The sequence below is a fragment of the Acomys minous genome (assembly GCF_964271855.1).
Source record: "Acomys minous genome assembly, chromosome: 1".
Lineage (NCBI taxonomy): Eukaryota > Metazoa > Chordata > Mammalia > Rodentia > Muridae > Acomys > Acomys minous.
The window spans coordinates 61,690,954-61,706,895 of NC_140483.1; the positions used below are offsets into that span (position 1 = coordinate 61,690,954).

The 15,942-nt window shown below is 47.1% G+C and overlaps 1 protein-coding gene and 1 long non-coding RNA gene across 2 annotated transcripts in view; one reads left to right on the top strand and one right to left on the bottom strand.

The window, feature by feature from the left end:
• Positions 1–15,942, bottom strand: part of ACMSD (aminocarboxymuconate semialdehyde decarboxylase) — a 39,217-nt gene that overhangs the window by 21,523 nt on the left and 1,752 nt on the right. Inside the window, exons 2-5 of the mRNA XM_084792523.1 lie at positions 8,260–8,304; positions 6,622–6,718; positions 3,682–3,731; positions 1,691–1,927 (exon numbers count right to left, since the gene is read on the bottom strand). Coding sequence (XP_084648649.1) covers positions 1,691–1,927; positions 3,682–3,731; positions 6,622–6,718; positions 8,260–8,304 — 429 coding nt within the window. The remainder of the gene's footprint in view (positions 1–1,690; positions 1,928–3,681; positions 3,732–6,621; positions 6,719–8,259; positions 8,305–15,942) is intronic.
• The window catches only part of LOC311604771, a 40,436-nt gene continuing 38,144 nt past the window's right edge, over positions 13,651–15,942 (top strand). Inside the window, exon 1 of the long non-coding RNA XR_014781660.1 lies at positions 13,651–14,177. This is a non-coding gene — a long non-coding RNA (uncharacterized lncRNA). The remainder of the gene's footprint in view (positions 14,178–15,942) is intronic.

Below are 15,942 nucleotides of genomic sequence, written 5' to 3' on the forward strand. Positions count from 1 at the left end.
GAAAACACATTTTAGTGTGAAGTATTTTAAATATAGAAATCATAAGCAATGACACAATAAGTACTCATACGCTCAGCATCTGAGTTTATAAAATTCTAACGTTTTCCCAGAATTATTATCTATCTATATATCTATATATCAAACCTCTACTTATATATGTATCTATCATCAATGATCTATAATTTATCTATCATCACCTATTTATAACCTATCTGTATATCATTCACCTAGCTATTGATATACTGATCTATCCATATTTGTTTTCCACCTCCTCTCTCCTCTTTCTCTCCTTTCTTCTTATCTGTCTCTGTTTGTTTCGAGGGTTTTGAGATAGGATCTTGCTATGTAGCTCAGGCTTGCCTGAAACTCACTATGTAGCTCAGGCTGGCCTCAAATTCATGAACCTCCTGCCTCAGACTCCTGAATGATGGAATTACAGGCTGTACCTACTCAGTTTTATTATGCATTTTTATTATGTACTGCCCAAATACACTTTTGGCTTCCTAAGTTTATTTGTTTGGTTGGTTAATTTTGGTATTTTTTAAGACAGAGTTTCTCTGTGTAGCCCTAGCTGTCCTGGAACTCACTTTGTCAGAGATCCTCCTGCCTCTGCCTGAGTTCTGGTATTAAAGGCGAGCACCACTATACCCAGCTTCTTCCTAAGCTCTTAACTGAGGAGTGATGCGTTAAAACATGTCAACACAGTGGAATATTCTGCAGTAAAAAGTCACTAATTGAAATAGTCTTCATTGGGTTCGGCATGTGATCCAGTACGTAAAATGCTTATCACACAAGTGTGAAGACTAGAGTTTATATTCTCAGAACCCACCCTAGAGCCAGGCAGGCATGGTAGATTGCCTGTCACCCTTGTCCAAGGGAGGTGGAGACAGGGGCTGGACGAGCTGAAACAGGCATACTCAAAGTTTAACAAGGGACCTTGCTTCAGTAAATAAGGTAAAGAGCTACAGAGGCAGATGCCTGATGTTACGCACCACATGCATGGACACATATGTGCACCCCACATGCAACTCTGAATATAAATATGCATGCCACACACATGCATACAGACAGAGATAATGCTTAATTAGTTTGTAAATTCTCAGCTAGGATATGAGATGACATGTGTAACAGAATTCAATTTTGTTAAAATATAGATATGCAGAGTTTTAAAATGACATGAGACATAATAGTGGTTACTATTGTTGAGTGGAATGAATGACTGGCATGTTTGTTTTCCTTTGGATACTCTGTATTTCTACAATCTCCTCAAAATTACTTCATGGTTTTGAAAAAAATAACATTTTTATTTTTTCCATAGCAAAAAGAAAAGTGTGTGTGTCTGTGTGTGTGTGTGTCTGTGTGTGTGTGTGTGTTTGATTATGTAAAGTGATAGCAATTTAAGCTTCCATGTAAAATGAAAAGAAGTGCCAGTGTGATCCAGGAAGAGAAAGATTTTAATCTAAGTTGCCTCAGGGCAGGCCTGAGGATGGCTCACTCTTTGGGGAGGATTTTTGGTAGGCTTTTACATCTCCTACCTACATCTATAGTCACTGCCCTACTGTCGCCTGCCCCTTCCCCCTGTCCTGGAGGGGAGGATGATCCCCTTCTTGGTGGTCCCCCACCAGCCTGGTGCCCACCCGCCCAAGGCTGTGCAGCAGCGCATTGGCTGAGCTGAAGCGGCGGTACTCACAGAGTAGACTGGGAAGAGTTCCGGGTCATTCAGGTCCCACATGTTGATGTGGGAGCCAATCTGGACTCCTGGAAACCTCAGCTTCTTCACACAACGCTCCATTTCCTCAACGGCCAGCTCCGGGGCTTGCATGGGCAACGTCCCCAAACCCACAAACCTTCGAGGGTATCTGGCAACGGTGGCAGCTAGGTCATTGTTTAAAAACTGGCACAGCTCCTGAGTGTCCTTAGGTTTGGCCTGGTGAAAAAAAGGGAAGGTTCCACACCAGTCAGAACCTACTTGGTTAGACATTTGTTCTGAACAACACTGCCTCTTGGCTGAAAATATTCACCGTACTCGGTGATTCCACGCCTCAGGAAGCCGAGGCACAGACTGAGAAAGGTACTGGTTATGGGAGACCCAGAGTCTGTGAAAGCAAAGAGAACTGCTGGCCTGCGGCTAGTTAATTAGAACGGCCCCAGAAGCTGTCTCTGGGTTCGATGTGCTAACTACTGGGCTGCTCCATCTTAGACGAGAACTGAGGACGGCCCATTACCAGGAGCGGACAGACCTTGAAGGCCTTCCAAACGTCTGAAGGTACCATCAAGGTGTCTGTCGTGGCTTCTTGAAGAATACCAGGCCTGCTTCCATACTGGTCCTGCCCTCATCTGTCTTCCTCACCGTTCCTGATGGCTCTGACATTGAAGCCGATGGGCCTGAATTGCCTTCCGCTTTCACTGGGCTACAGCGATGCTATTTCCAGCTGTAGGGGTTACAGGCTCGAATAAAGTGGGTGCTGGGATCGAAACTCAGCACACTTGATCCATCTTACCCACGGAACCATCTCTCCAGCTCCCACACCCACTTCTTTATGCAGGCTCTGGGGGATTGAACTCTGGTCTTTGCGCTTGCAGAGCAAGCACTTTATCTCTCCAGACCCACGCTGAGGTCTCAAGACATTTTGCTTCACGTAGTGATCTAATCAGAAGCAGAGAGAACTGAGTCGCTCGCTCCGGCTGGGTTTTGTGAACACGGGGGGGGGGGGGCGGGGGGGGGGGATGGAGAATGGTGGTTGTACCGCTTCCGAATCGTGCTTCTACCGCAACAGCTACCAAGTTGGCACATTCTTAGCTCTGTCCCCCAAATTTCCCTCCACCGTCTCAGAATCGATCCCCAAACTGTTAGTGCCTGAGAACTGTTGACTTGTGGAAAGCAGTCTAGGACTCCCCTTTGCCGTTTCCTCAGGAGGCCTAACATAGCTGGCCATTCTAATCCTATTTCGCAATTATTATTATTATTATTATTTTTGGTCTTTCGAGACAGGGTTTCTCTGTGTGGCCTTGGCTGTCCTGGACTCCCTTTGTAGACCAGGCTAGCCTTGAACTCACAGCGATCCACCCGCCTCTGCCTCCCAAGTGCTGGGATAAAGGTGTGCGCCACCCCGCCCAGCTTCTATTTCGCAATTCTTAACCTCAGCAATTTGGCAAGGCAATGCTGGGGTGAGTCCAGGCAGGTAAGTTCTAGTGGGGAGTCAGTCTACAACTGAACTATGTGATGACTCTAGATGTGGGTCTGATAGCCACGGACTCGCTGCTGTCCTGAAGGAAGGACGTGGCTGAGAAGGCCGTCTGGGGCACAACGTGCCTCTGACCTAGAAAGGAACCGCTGGAGTTGGGATGTGGCTTGGAGGACAGAGCGCATGCCTAGCATGTAAGAAGCCCTGGGCTCCAGCCTTAGCACTTCAAAAACGGGGCGTGGTGAAGCCTGCCTGTGATCCCAGCTCTTGGGAGATGGTGGCCGGGGGATCAGAAGTTCAAGGTTCTCCTCAGCTACAAAGCAAGTTTGACTCCATCCTGGGCTATAGGTGAGGCCAGAAACAAATGACCAAACAAATAAAGAGGAAGAGAATTAGTTGATGGGATCATTTTTAAGGTCTAAGACATCTGTCACTTTCTGGGGAGCTGGACATGAGCCGTCAGCACCAGGGAGATGGTTGGAGGCTTCGCACTCACCCAGTAGCTAAACATAACGGGAACCGTGGAGAGAGCTTGCACTGTCACCCCTAGGACACAAAGAAAGACAAACCTGTCAGTAGGAGACCCTTCCCGGGCAAGGATGCTGGCAGCTCCACCTCAACCTGTTGTCTCTCCCTCACCACTCCTCCTTGGGGCACTCTCCCTCTCCCCCATCCTCAGCTCTACAGAGGAGAGGTTAGACAAAATTGGGTCATTCAAGACAATTGGCCTGACTCCCTTTGTCAAGGATTTCTTCTACCCTTCATGTGGCAAAACTTTGTTTAGGCAAGGCACTTATCCACCATGAAAAAAAGGTAGCGTATGTTAATTATACACAGTAACGCACTTCATTATGGTCCTTTCATGCATGTATATAAGGTATTTTGATCATTGTCACTCTCCTGTCGCTCTCCCTGGTCCTCTCCATTCCTGTTTACCTTTTCCCTCTCCCCAGCTTTCTTTCCACCACCCCCCCACTTTCTTGTCATTTTTCCCCATCTTTTTTTCTGGTCTTCATTCCCACCCTCCAGAGCTTTCCATTGTGGGCCATACATGACAAGTGTGTCTCTCAAGTCCTTTAATTCAGCTCCTAAATTAGCCTGGATAAAGCCCCCAGGGTCTGCAGTCCCCAGAGCTTGGCTCCGAAGCCTAGGATCCAGGAAACTTAAAATCTGTGATCTGAAGAGAGCCTACTTCTGGGTGTCACTGTCGGAACTCAATGAGTTATTTTTGCGTCAGGTGTTCAGGACTGTGTGTAGGAGCAAACACAGTACTCAATGAAGGGCTCATGACTGCGCCTCAAAGGCAGCGATCAGGATAAATATACAAAAAAAAAAACAAAACAAAACAAAACAAAACAAAACAAAAAAAAAACAAGAAGAAAGCCCAAAGGAGACACATGCACTTGGGTAGCGGTCATAAATGACAATTTCTGACCCCAGGTACCCAAGTCTGAGTGTCACTGTTTTCCTCTTGCTCTCTCTCTTCACGTTTACAGTGGACGGTTGTTCCTTGTCGGAGGTGCAGGAACACGTTCTTCTCCAAGCCCTGCCCCCACACAACCCAGTGTACTGAGAACCAGGGCCACACAGCTCTTCTGCAGTCTAGCCCAAAGCGGAAGCTGGCTGTTCCTTGGCTATTGTGTTTAACCGCTGTTATAAAACAGCCCCCGGACAGAAGTGCATGCTGCTGGAGTGTGTGTGTGTGTGTGTGTGTGTGTGTGTGTGTGTGTGTGTGTGTGAGAATTTTGAAGTAAAATAGGACATCCTTGGGCCTGGTGGTGCACTCCTGCTGTTTTAGCACATCTAGAAGCGGACAGAGGAGGAACAAGACTTCAGGGCCATCCTGGGTTACATAAAGCGAGTTCAAGGCCAGCCTGGGCTATATACACGAAACCCTGTCTTGAAAATCTTAAGTATGTGAGAAAGTCATATCCCACTCTCCACTCTACTGTGGAGAGTGTTCTGTCCATTGGCTAGATCTGGGTAGGGGCTTAAGGTTTACTGCCTGTATTGTCCTTGGCTGGTGCCTTAGTTTGAGCAGGACCCCTGTGCCCAAATCTGCCTATCATAATGTTCTACTTGTAGGCTTCTAGGACCCTCTGGATCCTTCTACTTTGCCATTCTCCCATGCTTCTCTCATCTAGAGTCCAGAACATTCTCCACAGTAGAGTGGAGAGTGGGATATTACTTTCTCACATACTCTGGTGCCTCACCTTTGACCATGTCCCCTGGAGGGGCAGACCTGGTGGCACTCAGAGGAAGGACAGCAGGTTACCAAGAAGAGACTTGATACCCTATGAGCATATACAGGGGGCGGTAATCCCCCTCAGGAACAGTCATAGGGGAGGGGAAGAAGGGGAAAATGGGAGGGAGGGAAGAATGGGAGGATACAAGGGATGGGATAACCATTGAGATGTAACAAGAATAAATTAATAAAGGAGAAAAAAAAGTAAAAAAAAAAAAAAGAAGAAAATCTTAAGTAAGCATCGTGCCTGCATGAGACCGGCGCTATCGACACTCAGTTCCGGACTGACTCATTACGGCAGGGCTCACTGGGTTGTACGCACCCTTGCTGAGCTGCCGGGGATAGACTGGTGGATTCTGGGGAGGGACAGTTACTGTTTTCAGTCGAGGAGCTAATAGTGAGCTCAGACTCCAGTGGCTCGTTCTAAATCTATGGTCACACAGAGGACCCTGGTTAAAAATCAGTGGATCACAGACAAAAGAAAAAGGCGTGAAAGCGACTTGCAGGGAGTAAACGAGTTGACAGGAGACAAAAGCAAGTACATGTGAATGTGAGTGTGCGTGCAAGTGAGTGCGTGTGTATGCGCCTGCGAGTGTGCATGCGTGTATGAGTGAACCATCTGTGCCGCAGCACACATGTGATGATCAGAGGGCGGCCTTCGGTATCAGTCTTCACCCTTCCTCTTTGCTCAATGCTGCCGGCTGCCCAAGAGGTTTGGCAGGTTTCCCCCTCTCAGCTGCCATCTCACTCCTGGAGCACAGGGACTGTAGTGCTGCAGGCTGGCTGTGAGCTTCTGGGGGTTCTCCTGTCTCTGTCTTCCTCCTCACTAGAGGAATGTTGAGGTCATACTATGTCTGGCTTTCTGAGGCTTCTGTGGGTCTGAACTCGGGTCTGCACAGGTGTGTGGCAAGGGTTTTACCCACTGAGCCATTTCCCAGACCGGAACTAAAAATATTTTAAGTAATAAAGTGCACAATTATCATTTTGATGATAATACCATTTAAAGCTCTCAAATCCATGTTCTAAAAGAATGGCCACCTTTCTTCTAACGAAGCTGTAGCCGCATGGCTGGCAGCAAACAGGGAATCAGAAGTTGCCATCCCAGAAATCATATCAGGTCTCACCAACTTTAAGGGCAGGTGTTGCTTTACGTAAGACTGAAACATCGAGAGCACCTCACATCATCAGTACCTTTCTGGTTCATTTCTCTGATGCGAACTTCCGGGTCCCAGCAGTTCTGTTGGACCACTCTGAAGACTTTCCCATCCTTCATCATCTTTGCTTCTCCCTGGGTCAGAAAAGCCACGTCATCAAAGGCAGCCTGTTTGGATAAATCCTGTGTTCCCGAGCGTGAACATTGACGTGGCAAGCACATGCATGTGGGTGCGTGTAGAGGTCAGCCTCAGGGATCCTTCGTCTCCTGCTGTCCACCTTGGGTTTGTTTACCTGTCTGTCTGTCTGTCTGTTTGATTTGAGACAAAGTCTCCAGCCGGTCTGGCACTCACAAAGGAGGCTAGGCTAGGCAGTCAGAGAGCCTCAGGGACCACCAGCCTCTTCCTTCTCAGTGCTGGGATTACGAGCATGAGTCACTATGTCTGTTTTTATTTTTATTTCTTTAACACGGGTACTGGGGGAATCGAACTCAGATTCCTCATGCTTGCAGGACAAAGACTTTACTGATCTCCCCGACCTGGATTGATTTTCTTTCTTTCTTTCCTCCTCCTCCTCCTCCTCCTCCTCCTCCTCCTCCTCCTCCTCCTTCTTCTTCTTCTTCTTTTTTTTTTCAAGACAGGGTCTCTCTGTGTAGCCCTGACTGCCCTGGACTCCCTTTGTAGACCAGGCTAGCCTCGAACACGTAGCGATCCACCTGCCTCTGCCTCCCAAGTGCTGGGATTAAAGGCGTGCTCCCCCACGCCCGGCCTGGATTGATTTTCTTGAATGCGCTGGAACATGTTTCTCCTCTCCTACAGTTTTAGGGATTTTTCCTTAATCAGCGTGGAGATAAAAATCCCACTGCTTAACGGGGCTCAGCTTCTCTGGCCCCTCCCTTTCCTGTTCGGTACTGGAGGGCTGTGCCCTGTGGGGATGAGCAGCTGAACACAGAGACAGGTCTTTTCTGCCTGTGTGACTGACGATGGTGCCGATCCATCATCTGCTGATTTGAACCACTGGCTGTGAGACCCGTGAGGGCGACCTGTGTCTAGAAAATGTATCGATGAAAAACAACAGGACTGGAAAGGACCTTTGAGATAGACCGTACTCTGGTGTTCTAGGGAAGCAATATGTGGGCAGCGAAAGTAAGTAAGTTTGTGTAACACCACAGGGCCAGCTGATTCGCCACTTTCATCATCTTAAGTAAGTTTGTGTAACACCGTAGGGCCAGCTTATTCACCACCTTCATCATCTTAAGTAAGTTTGTGTAACACCACAGGGCCAGCTGATTCACCACTTTATCATCTTAGTTCTCCTCACCAATGCACTAATTTGTTCAGCCCTAATACACTGTAGTAACCCACATAGAGGGCCAAGTCACTTCCTTGGAGTAGAGTATATAAATGCTAACATTGGTTCAAAGGGCAAATATAACAAGATCAAAAACGTTAAAAAGAGAGCTTTTGTAGTGGTGCTTCCACTCCGGTTCTTATTTCATAGATGCTGTTGTTTGAAGCCACTCCAGTTTTTCCTACTGTTTCTGAGAAACTGCAAGGCTGCTTCCTTTCCTGCTACAAGAGTAACACAAGGGTGGCAGAGTTGATTTCCCAGCCGACAAGAAGCTAAGCCAGGCACCCCCCCCCCTCACCCCTCCGGTATGCGCTGGAGGGAACTCACCTTGCCTTGCTGTTGGAGCTGCACCCAGCCTCCATAGCCGAACCTCTGCAGTGAGGAGAAGTACAGTTAGACTTAGTCAGTAAAGCAGAGGGGCCTGCAGCCAAGGAACATCCTCCAGGCACAGGGGCTCAACCTCCGTCCTAACAGACTCCATCTTCCTATGTGTTCCGTCCTCCAAACCTGGCCAGTATTTTCATGAATCAATTTACCCTTAATTGATATATTTACAGAGAATGAAAATCTCCTATATCTGAGCTGGGGACGTAGCTCAGTTTGTAGGGTGCTTGTCTAGCACGCACCAAAGCCTTGGGTTCCATCCCCAGCACTGAATAAGTTGGCCAAGGTGGCTCCCATCTCGAATCCCAAGGTCCAGGAGGTGGAGGCGCCAGGACCTAGAGTTCAGTGCCATTCCTGCCGACTTAGTGAGTTTGAGACCAGCTTAGTTTTTGTCACAAAAATCTGAAGAGAGGTGGAGGAGGAGGCTAGTTTTGTTGTTTGAGATGTTTCCCCTCAAACTCCTGGCTGAATCCACCAGCCTGTCTCTGTCTCTGAGAGACTTGAGATCACACGGATGTGCTACTTTCCTAACTATTAAATGATATTTTAACTTCCTGGGGACTTCACACCTTCATCATATGGCCAATAGAGTTCCTGAGTAATGAAAAAAAATCTATTTTATTTTCTGGGCGGGGAGAGGTTAGAGACAGGGTTTCTCTGTGTAGCCCTGGCTGTCCTGGAACTCTCTTTGTAGACCAGGTTGGCCTCGAACTCACAGTGACCCACCTACCTCTGCCTTCTGAGTGCTGGGATTAAAAGCATGTGCCACCATGCCTGGCTAAGATCTATTTCCGTAAAATAGCAGTTTAGAGTCAAATTATGGGAGAGGAGACAGCTCAGCTGGTAAGATAAACCAGAGACCCCGAGTTTGAGCCCAAGAGCTCATGTAAAATGCTGGCTGAGCCAAGATCCTCTTATTGGTAACTGTGGAGAGCGAGTCCTGATTCCTCAGTGACCATTTAACTCTGTCCACAGGAATCTGTTGTCTCTCCGCCTCAGATCACCTGTTTTAAAAATGCATGTATGTAGCTGGGCAGTGGTGGCACATGCCTTTAATCACAGACTCAGGAGGCAGGTGGATCTCTGTGAGTTGGAGGCCAGCCTGGTCTACAGAGTGAGTTCCAGGACAGCCAAAGCTACACAGAGAAACCCTGTCTCAGAAACAAAAAACGATAAGATATGCATGCATGTGTTTCTGTGGTGCACATAAGAATGTATGTGGAGACACAGCTGTAGAAGGAGGCCAGGGGAATCCTTAGCTGCTGTCCCTCAGGCACCATCCACCTTGAATTTTGAGGCAGAATTTCTGCTAAGTAATGAGCCCCGGGGATCTACCTGTCTCCTCCTCCCCAGTTCAAGGATTACAGGATTGCTCTGTGTGTGTGTGTGTGTGTGTGTGTGTGTGTGTGTGTGTGTGTGTCTGTGTGTGTCTGTGTGTTCGTTCAAGACAAGGTTTCTCTGTGTCACCTTGGCTGTCCTGGACTCACTTTGTAGACCAGGCTGGTCTTGAACTTACGGAGCTCCTCCTGCCTCTGCCTCCCTGAGTGCTGGGATTACAGACGTGCACCCCCTCTCTCAGCCAGGGTTGCTTTTTAATGTGGGCTATGAAGGTCTAATTCAGGCCTTCCCGCTTACAAGGCAAGTCCTTGACTGAGTCATTCACGCTCTCAGCCCCTGGAACTTTCTTTCTTGAGAGTCCTGACCGTACCCCTGATTAAATCACCGCCATCAAGTAAAAATAAAAGGCCTGTCAAATACTACTCCTTTATAACTGTGAGTTAATCATCACCCCTCAAGTGTTGACTCTGCTCTTTTCTCTCTTCATTGCATAAGGTAGTAGAGGTGTGTCTGGGGGTGTGTCTATTAATATTTAAGAAGAAAAAGCAGGTTTGAAAGGAGATGGTATTTCTTCCAAAGACACATAAGATCCTCAAACAAAATTGTACGGGCTTATTCTCTTCACTGCTCTGTAGGAAAGTTTGGGAAGCCTGTGAGAAAAGATGAGAGACAGGTGTTTTAAAATATTTCCCTACTAACAAACAAATTGAAAACAAAAGACATTCTGTGGCCAGGCATGGTGGTGCACGCCTTCAATCCCAGCACTTGGGAGGCAGAGGCAGGTGGATCCCTGTGAGTTTGAGGCCAGCCTGGTCTATAAAGCGAGTCCAGGATAGTCAAGGCTACACAGAGAAAGCCTGTCTCGAAAAACAAAAACAAACAAACAAACAAAAAGAGACGGTGTGCTATAGTTATACTACTTTAATTCCCACTCGAGGGGGCTGAAGATGTGTCTCGGTGGGTAGAGTCCTTGCCTAGCATTCACAAAACCCTGAGTTTCATCCCCGGCACTGCATGAACCAGGCATGGTGGTGCGTACACCTGTGGTTCCAGAACTCTGGAGGTGGAGGCGGAAGAACCAGAAGCTTTCCTCAGCTACAAAGCAAGTTCAACGCCATCCTAGTCCTGTCTCAACAAACAGACAACATCAAGTAAAAGATACAACCTCAAATCAAACTCCTTCTAGTCAGGTTATATAGACTGTAAATAAGGGGATGTAGAGAAAGACTCTGGCACCACATAAACATCTCTCTCTTCACCTCACACCCATCCTTCAGGGGATCACGGCCACTGGGGTGTAATTACTTCAACAATGGCAAACCGGCACTCCCTGGGACGCTTCTGGGGATTGTGATGCCAGGATGGAGCTCCCTCTGCGGGTTTATGTGGATGGGAGAAGCTTGGTACCCAGCGGGAATGGAGAAAGCAGTGATCGGTCTTGGGCCAGAGATCTCCATTGGCCAGAGTGAGATTGCTCTGGGGGGAGCCCACAAAACTCCGGATGTATTTCTGAATGTTATGTGCCTCACCCGTGAAGCTGGGCTAGCAATGTAGATGTTAACTGCATTATATTGTGATGTTTAATATAAATCGAGCCCTCTGTCTATCTTTTCTTGTGTGTGTGTGTGTGTGTGTGTATGTGTGTGTGTGTGTATGTGTGTGTGTGTGTGTGTGTGTGTGTGGTGTGTGCACGCAGACACTAGTGTGTGAGTATACATGTGTGGGTGAGTGTGTGCATATGTACAGTGTTGTTCCTCCTCAGGTTTCATTTTGATTTTTGAGGCAGGGTCTCCCATCCGTCTGGGGCTGACCAATTAAGCCAAGCTGACCGGCCAAGAAGCTCTGTCTGTCTCTGCCTTCCTGAGTTAGAGGTATGTGTCGCCACACCTGGTCTCTTACATAGGCTCTAGATTAAATTCAGGTCAATCTGAGGTACCCTCTTGGCCTTTCTTCCTTTAAAAAAAAATCTCCAGAGGTGCAAAGTATTATGACTATTACTACCTCTCCTCTTTCTTTCTTTCTTCTTTTCCTTTTCCTTTTTTGGTTATTCAACAAGGTTTTACTGTGTGATAGCTCTGGCTGTCCCCACTTTGTACCCCAGGCTGGCCTCAAACTCATAGAGATCCACCTGCTTCTCTGCCTCTCTGAGTGCTGGGATTACAGGCGTGCGTCACCACGACTGGCTGCTGCTCTTACTCTTATGAGGAGTCCTCTACCTGCGCGCAGCATGTGAGACTTCAGGGTAAGCAGCTTAGATACTGGAAGTAAACACTCCTCCTTTTTCAGCGGAACTGCTGAGAGGAGGGGGAGAGAGTTAAAAAAAAGTCACCAAGATGTGTGCTTTGGAAGTTTCCGGGACGCACATCTATGTACCCCCAAATTCTTTCTGAGTTTTTCAGGCAATTTAAACAATGCCTTTAGGGTCCAGCAGGTGGGGCCCTTGGAAACTGTCAGCTATAGATGTTCAGTTCTTGGCTTCAGAGGGAGATAGGCTTTGGGGGTAGGAGGCAAGGGAAGGGAAGTGAGGGCGTGGCAGGCCACTACCAGAAGCTTTCTCCTCCCTGCAAAGAGAAGGCTTTGCTTTAGGCTCCGCTGGGTGTCCAAGATGGAGAGCAGGAGGGGCTTCATTCTTGGGGCTTGTGTACTTAGACAGAGGATTTTATTGGGGCCTTCTGACAAAACGAGCATTCTTCCCAAGGTTGCCAGTGACTTAAGCTGCTGGGAGCGAGTTACAGAGGTGGGGTTAACTTCAAGTCCCGCTGTAAGAATCCAAAGGGAGGCTGGGGTGGTCACGCACATCTGAGCTGCAGCACTTGGAAAGTGGAGGCATGAGAAGGACAGCAGGTTACCAAGAAGAGACTTGATACCCTATGAACATATACAGGGGGAGGTAATCCCCCTCAGGAACAGTCATAGGGGAGGGGAATAAGGGGAAAATGGGAGGGAGGGAAGAATGGGAGGATACAAGGGATGGGATAACCATTGAGATGTAACAAGAATAAATTAATAAAGGAGAAAAAAAAAGAGAGAATCGTGAGTTGGAGGCCAACCCGGGTTATATAATGAGAACCTGGGGTGGGGGACTGGAGAGAGAAAGGGGTGGGAGAGAGAGAGAGAGAGAGGAGGGGGAACAGAGAGAGAGATGGAGAGGGAGAGAGAGAGAGGAAGAGGAGGAAGAGGAAGAAGAAGGAGAAGGAAGAGGAGAAGGAGAAGGAGAAGGAGGAGAAGAGAAGAAGAAGAGGAGAGGAGGAGCAGAAGAATATGATGATGATGAAGATGAAGAAAAAGAAAAGGAGGAGGAGAAGAGGAGGGGAGGAGAAGATGAAGAAGAGGAGGAGGAGGAGGAGGAGGAGGAGAACACCACGACGACGAAGAGGAAGAAAAAGAAAGAAAGAAAAGATTCAATTCTTCATGCAGGATGTGTATATGTGACTGGAACTGAAAATTCCTCTCTGATTTATTACGTCTTGGTCCCTTTGGGCTACTCTGACACAAAGCCATCCGCTGGAGTCTTAGAAACATTATACATTTATTTCTTGTCATTTTCAGAAAGCTGGGACATCCAAGGTGAAGAAGCTAGCTGGTTCACACCCTGGGGAGGGGCAGTTTCTGCTTCCTGCAGAGCCTCAGATCAAGGAAAAGAGTGCAGAGCTTCCTGTGGCACGTTCTATAAGGACCAGCCAATTCCTCTCGATGTAATTGCTTCCTGAAGCCCCACAAGTGTCAACTTGTGGGTGTCAAGATGACTGTTGAGAGGACATAGCACTCAGACCACAGAACTTTCTACGTTCTTTCAAGATTCCCATTCTGGACAAAGAGCTGGAGACCGTGGAGCTTGGGACCCTCATAGTGTGGCATTCTCTAGTGGGTGGGTAATGTTGGCCACTCCCTCAAAAAGAGTACGGGTGGGAGGGTCCTCTAGAACCCACTCCTTAAACTGGGTCATGATCTCATGTGGTAGTCTCTTTTTTTAAAAATAATTTATTTTTATTTTTATTTTATGTGCATTGGTGTTTTGCCTGCATGTATGTCTGTGTGAGGGTGTCAGATCTTGGAGTTACAGACAGTTGTGAGCTGTCACGTGGGTGCTAGGAATTGAACCCGGGTCCTTTGGAAGAGCAGTCCGTGCTCTTAACCACTGAGCCATCTCTCCAGCACCAATGTGGTGGTCTCTTAACAGGTGATGCGAGAAGTTTGGCAACAGGAAACCTTGCCATGGTCCAAAAGTCAAATATGTAATGAATCCAAAGTGGTTCTGGCAGCCAGTGATCATGTTATATTGTGCAACTTCTCTGAAGCCTTGGTTCTGAACACACGACCTGTGCCCTTTGTACTGTGCAGGCTGTCACAACTGTGCAACACCCGGGAACAACGCCTGAAAGATCTCTGCTGAGAATCGAGACTTACATGCAATAAACTGCAGTGACTACTGTACATATAGTTTCTGGTTCTTAGAGAAACATAATGGATTCATTATGGAAAACAAAGACTTTCAATATTTTCCTGCCATCATCCCTCAGCATGTAAGTATGCTATTGGTATATTCTTTGGATTGTACTGTGTTAGAATATTTGCTTTAAATATTGCTAACCCAGGGCTGGGAACGTAGCTCAGTCTGCAGAGTACCTGCCTTGCATGTTACAAAGTCCTGGGTTTGATCCCCAGGACCATATAAACAGTCATGGTGGTTTATACCTCACATCCCAGCACTCAAGAGGCAACAGCTGGAGGGTCAAGAGTTCAAGGTCATCCCTGGTTACACAGAGAGGCCAGCCTGCGCTATGTGAGACCCTGTCTCAAGCAAGCAAGCAAGCAAGCAAGCAAGCAAGCAAGCAAGCAAGCAAGCCAGCAAGCAAGCAAGCGAACAAAAAACATTTGCTGGCTTGAATTTCATAAAATGCCTCAAAGAATTTTGGTTTAGAATTAGGACAGGATGTTCACTACTTTGTGGAATGGCCCTGAAAATACTATTCTGTCCACATATTTATGTGAAAAAGCATTCTCATACGAACAAAATACCCATCGATTCCAAAAAGCATTTGAAGATGTTCTGTGTTCTGCAGTGTCAAATGCTCACCCAAGATTTATTTTTTTTAATGTAAAAACTAACATGCTCATCTCATTAGCATGATTTGCCTTTTATCTTTAATATATGTATATATTAAAGAATTATTTTAAAGTAAGTCTCAATAAATGTTTGATTTGCATACCTATTTTATACACTAGTACATCTCGGGTGGCATGAAAAACTGCTTTGCTTGGTAGGAAGGAGTCCTGAGGGAGAAGCGCTTGAGGAGCTTCCCGACAGAGGCCAGCATGGGAGCCCTGGGCGGTTTACGTGGCTTTTGCCTTGTTTACTTTATGAGGTTCAAACCAAAGAAAACCTGTGACTTTGGCGTTAAGTCTTCTTGCTTCTACTCAATGGAGAGCTGTCACGAATCTCTCTCTCTCTCTCTCTCTCTCTCTCTCTCTCTCTCTCTCTCTCTCTGTGTGTGTGTGTGTGTGTGTGTGTGTGTTTTCCTAAAACTGTCAGGTTAAGGAGTATAACAAGTTTCATAATAATTTATTCACTGTGGTGTTCATCAGATGATTCCCTCATAATCTGGGGGTTGGAAACAATATTGTAAGAAGAAAGACGCTGCCAGTGGCCTCCACAGAAGCCAGGCCTGGCATTCCTCTCGTAAAATCATTAACAGCGTGAAATGCTGTTTACCCTTTTATAAGGCGTGCAGGACAGGCAGTTCCCAAGCAGGGCTCACTGCAGCCTGTGAGGTCAGCAGGGGTCTGTCTCTTTTTCCATTGGTCACGATGGGACAGCTTTCAGAGACAGCTCAGCACTATTCCCACCTTTCAGCCTGTGATTTCTACTTCCCAGCTCACTTACAAAACAGACAAAGAAATGCTTGAGATCAAAAGCAATTTTTTTTTTCTTTTGAGACAGGGTCTTATATAAGCCACGATGGCCTTAAACTCTAGTGCCATAGATCGTGACCTTGAACATCGGGTCCTCCTGCCTCCACATCCTGAGGGCTGGGACAGCGGGCATTGGCCCCTGCATGCAGTGCTCTCAACTGAACCCAGGGCCTCACTCATGCATCGAGCGTTCTGTCTCCTGAAGCACATCCTAAGCCAGAGGTTAGCATTTTTATATGAGATAACAGTAAGAACAAAATTTGCTTGCGCAATGAACCACTTTTTTTTTTTTTTTTTTTTTTTTTTTTTTATGAACCACTTTTTTATGAGAATTTGAGGTCACTCATTTCCCCCCCACCTGATATCAAATAAATT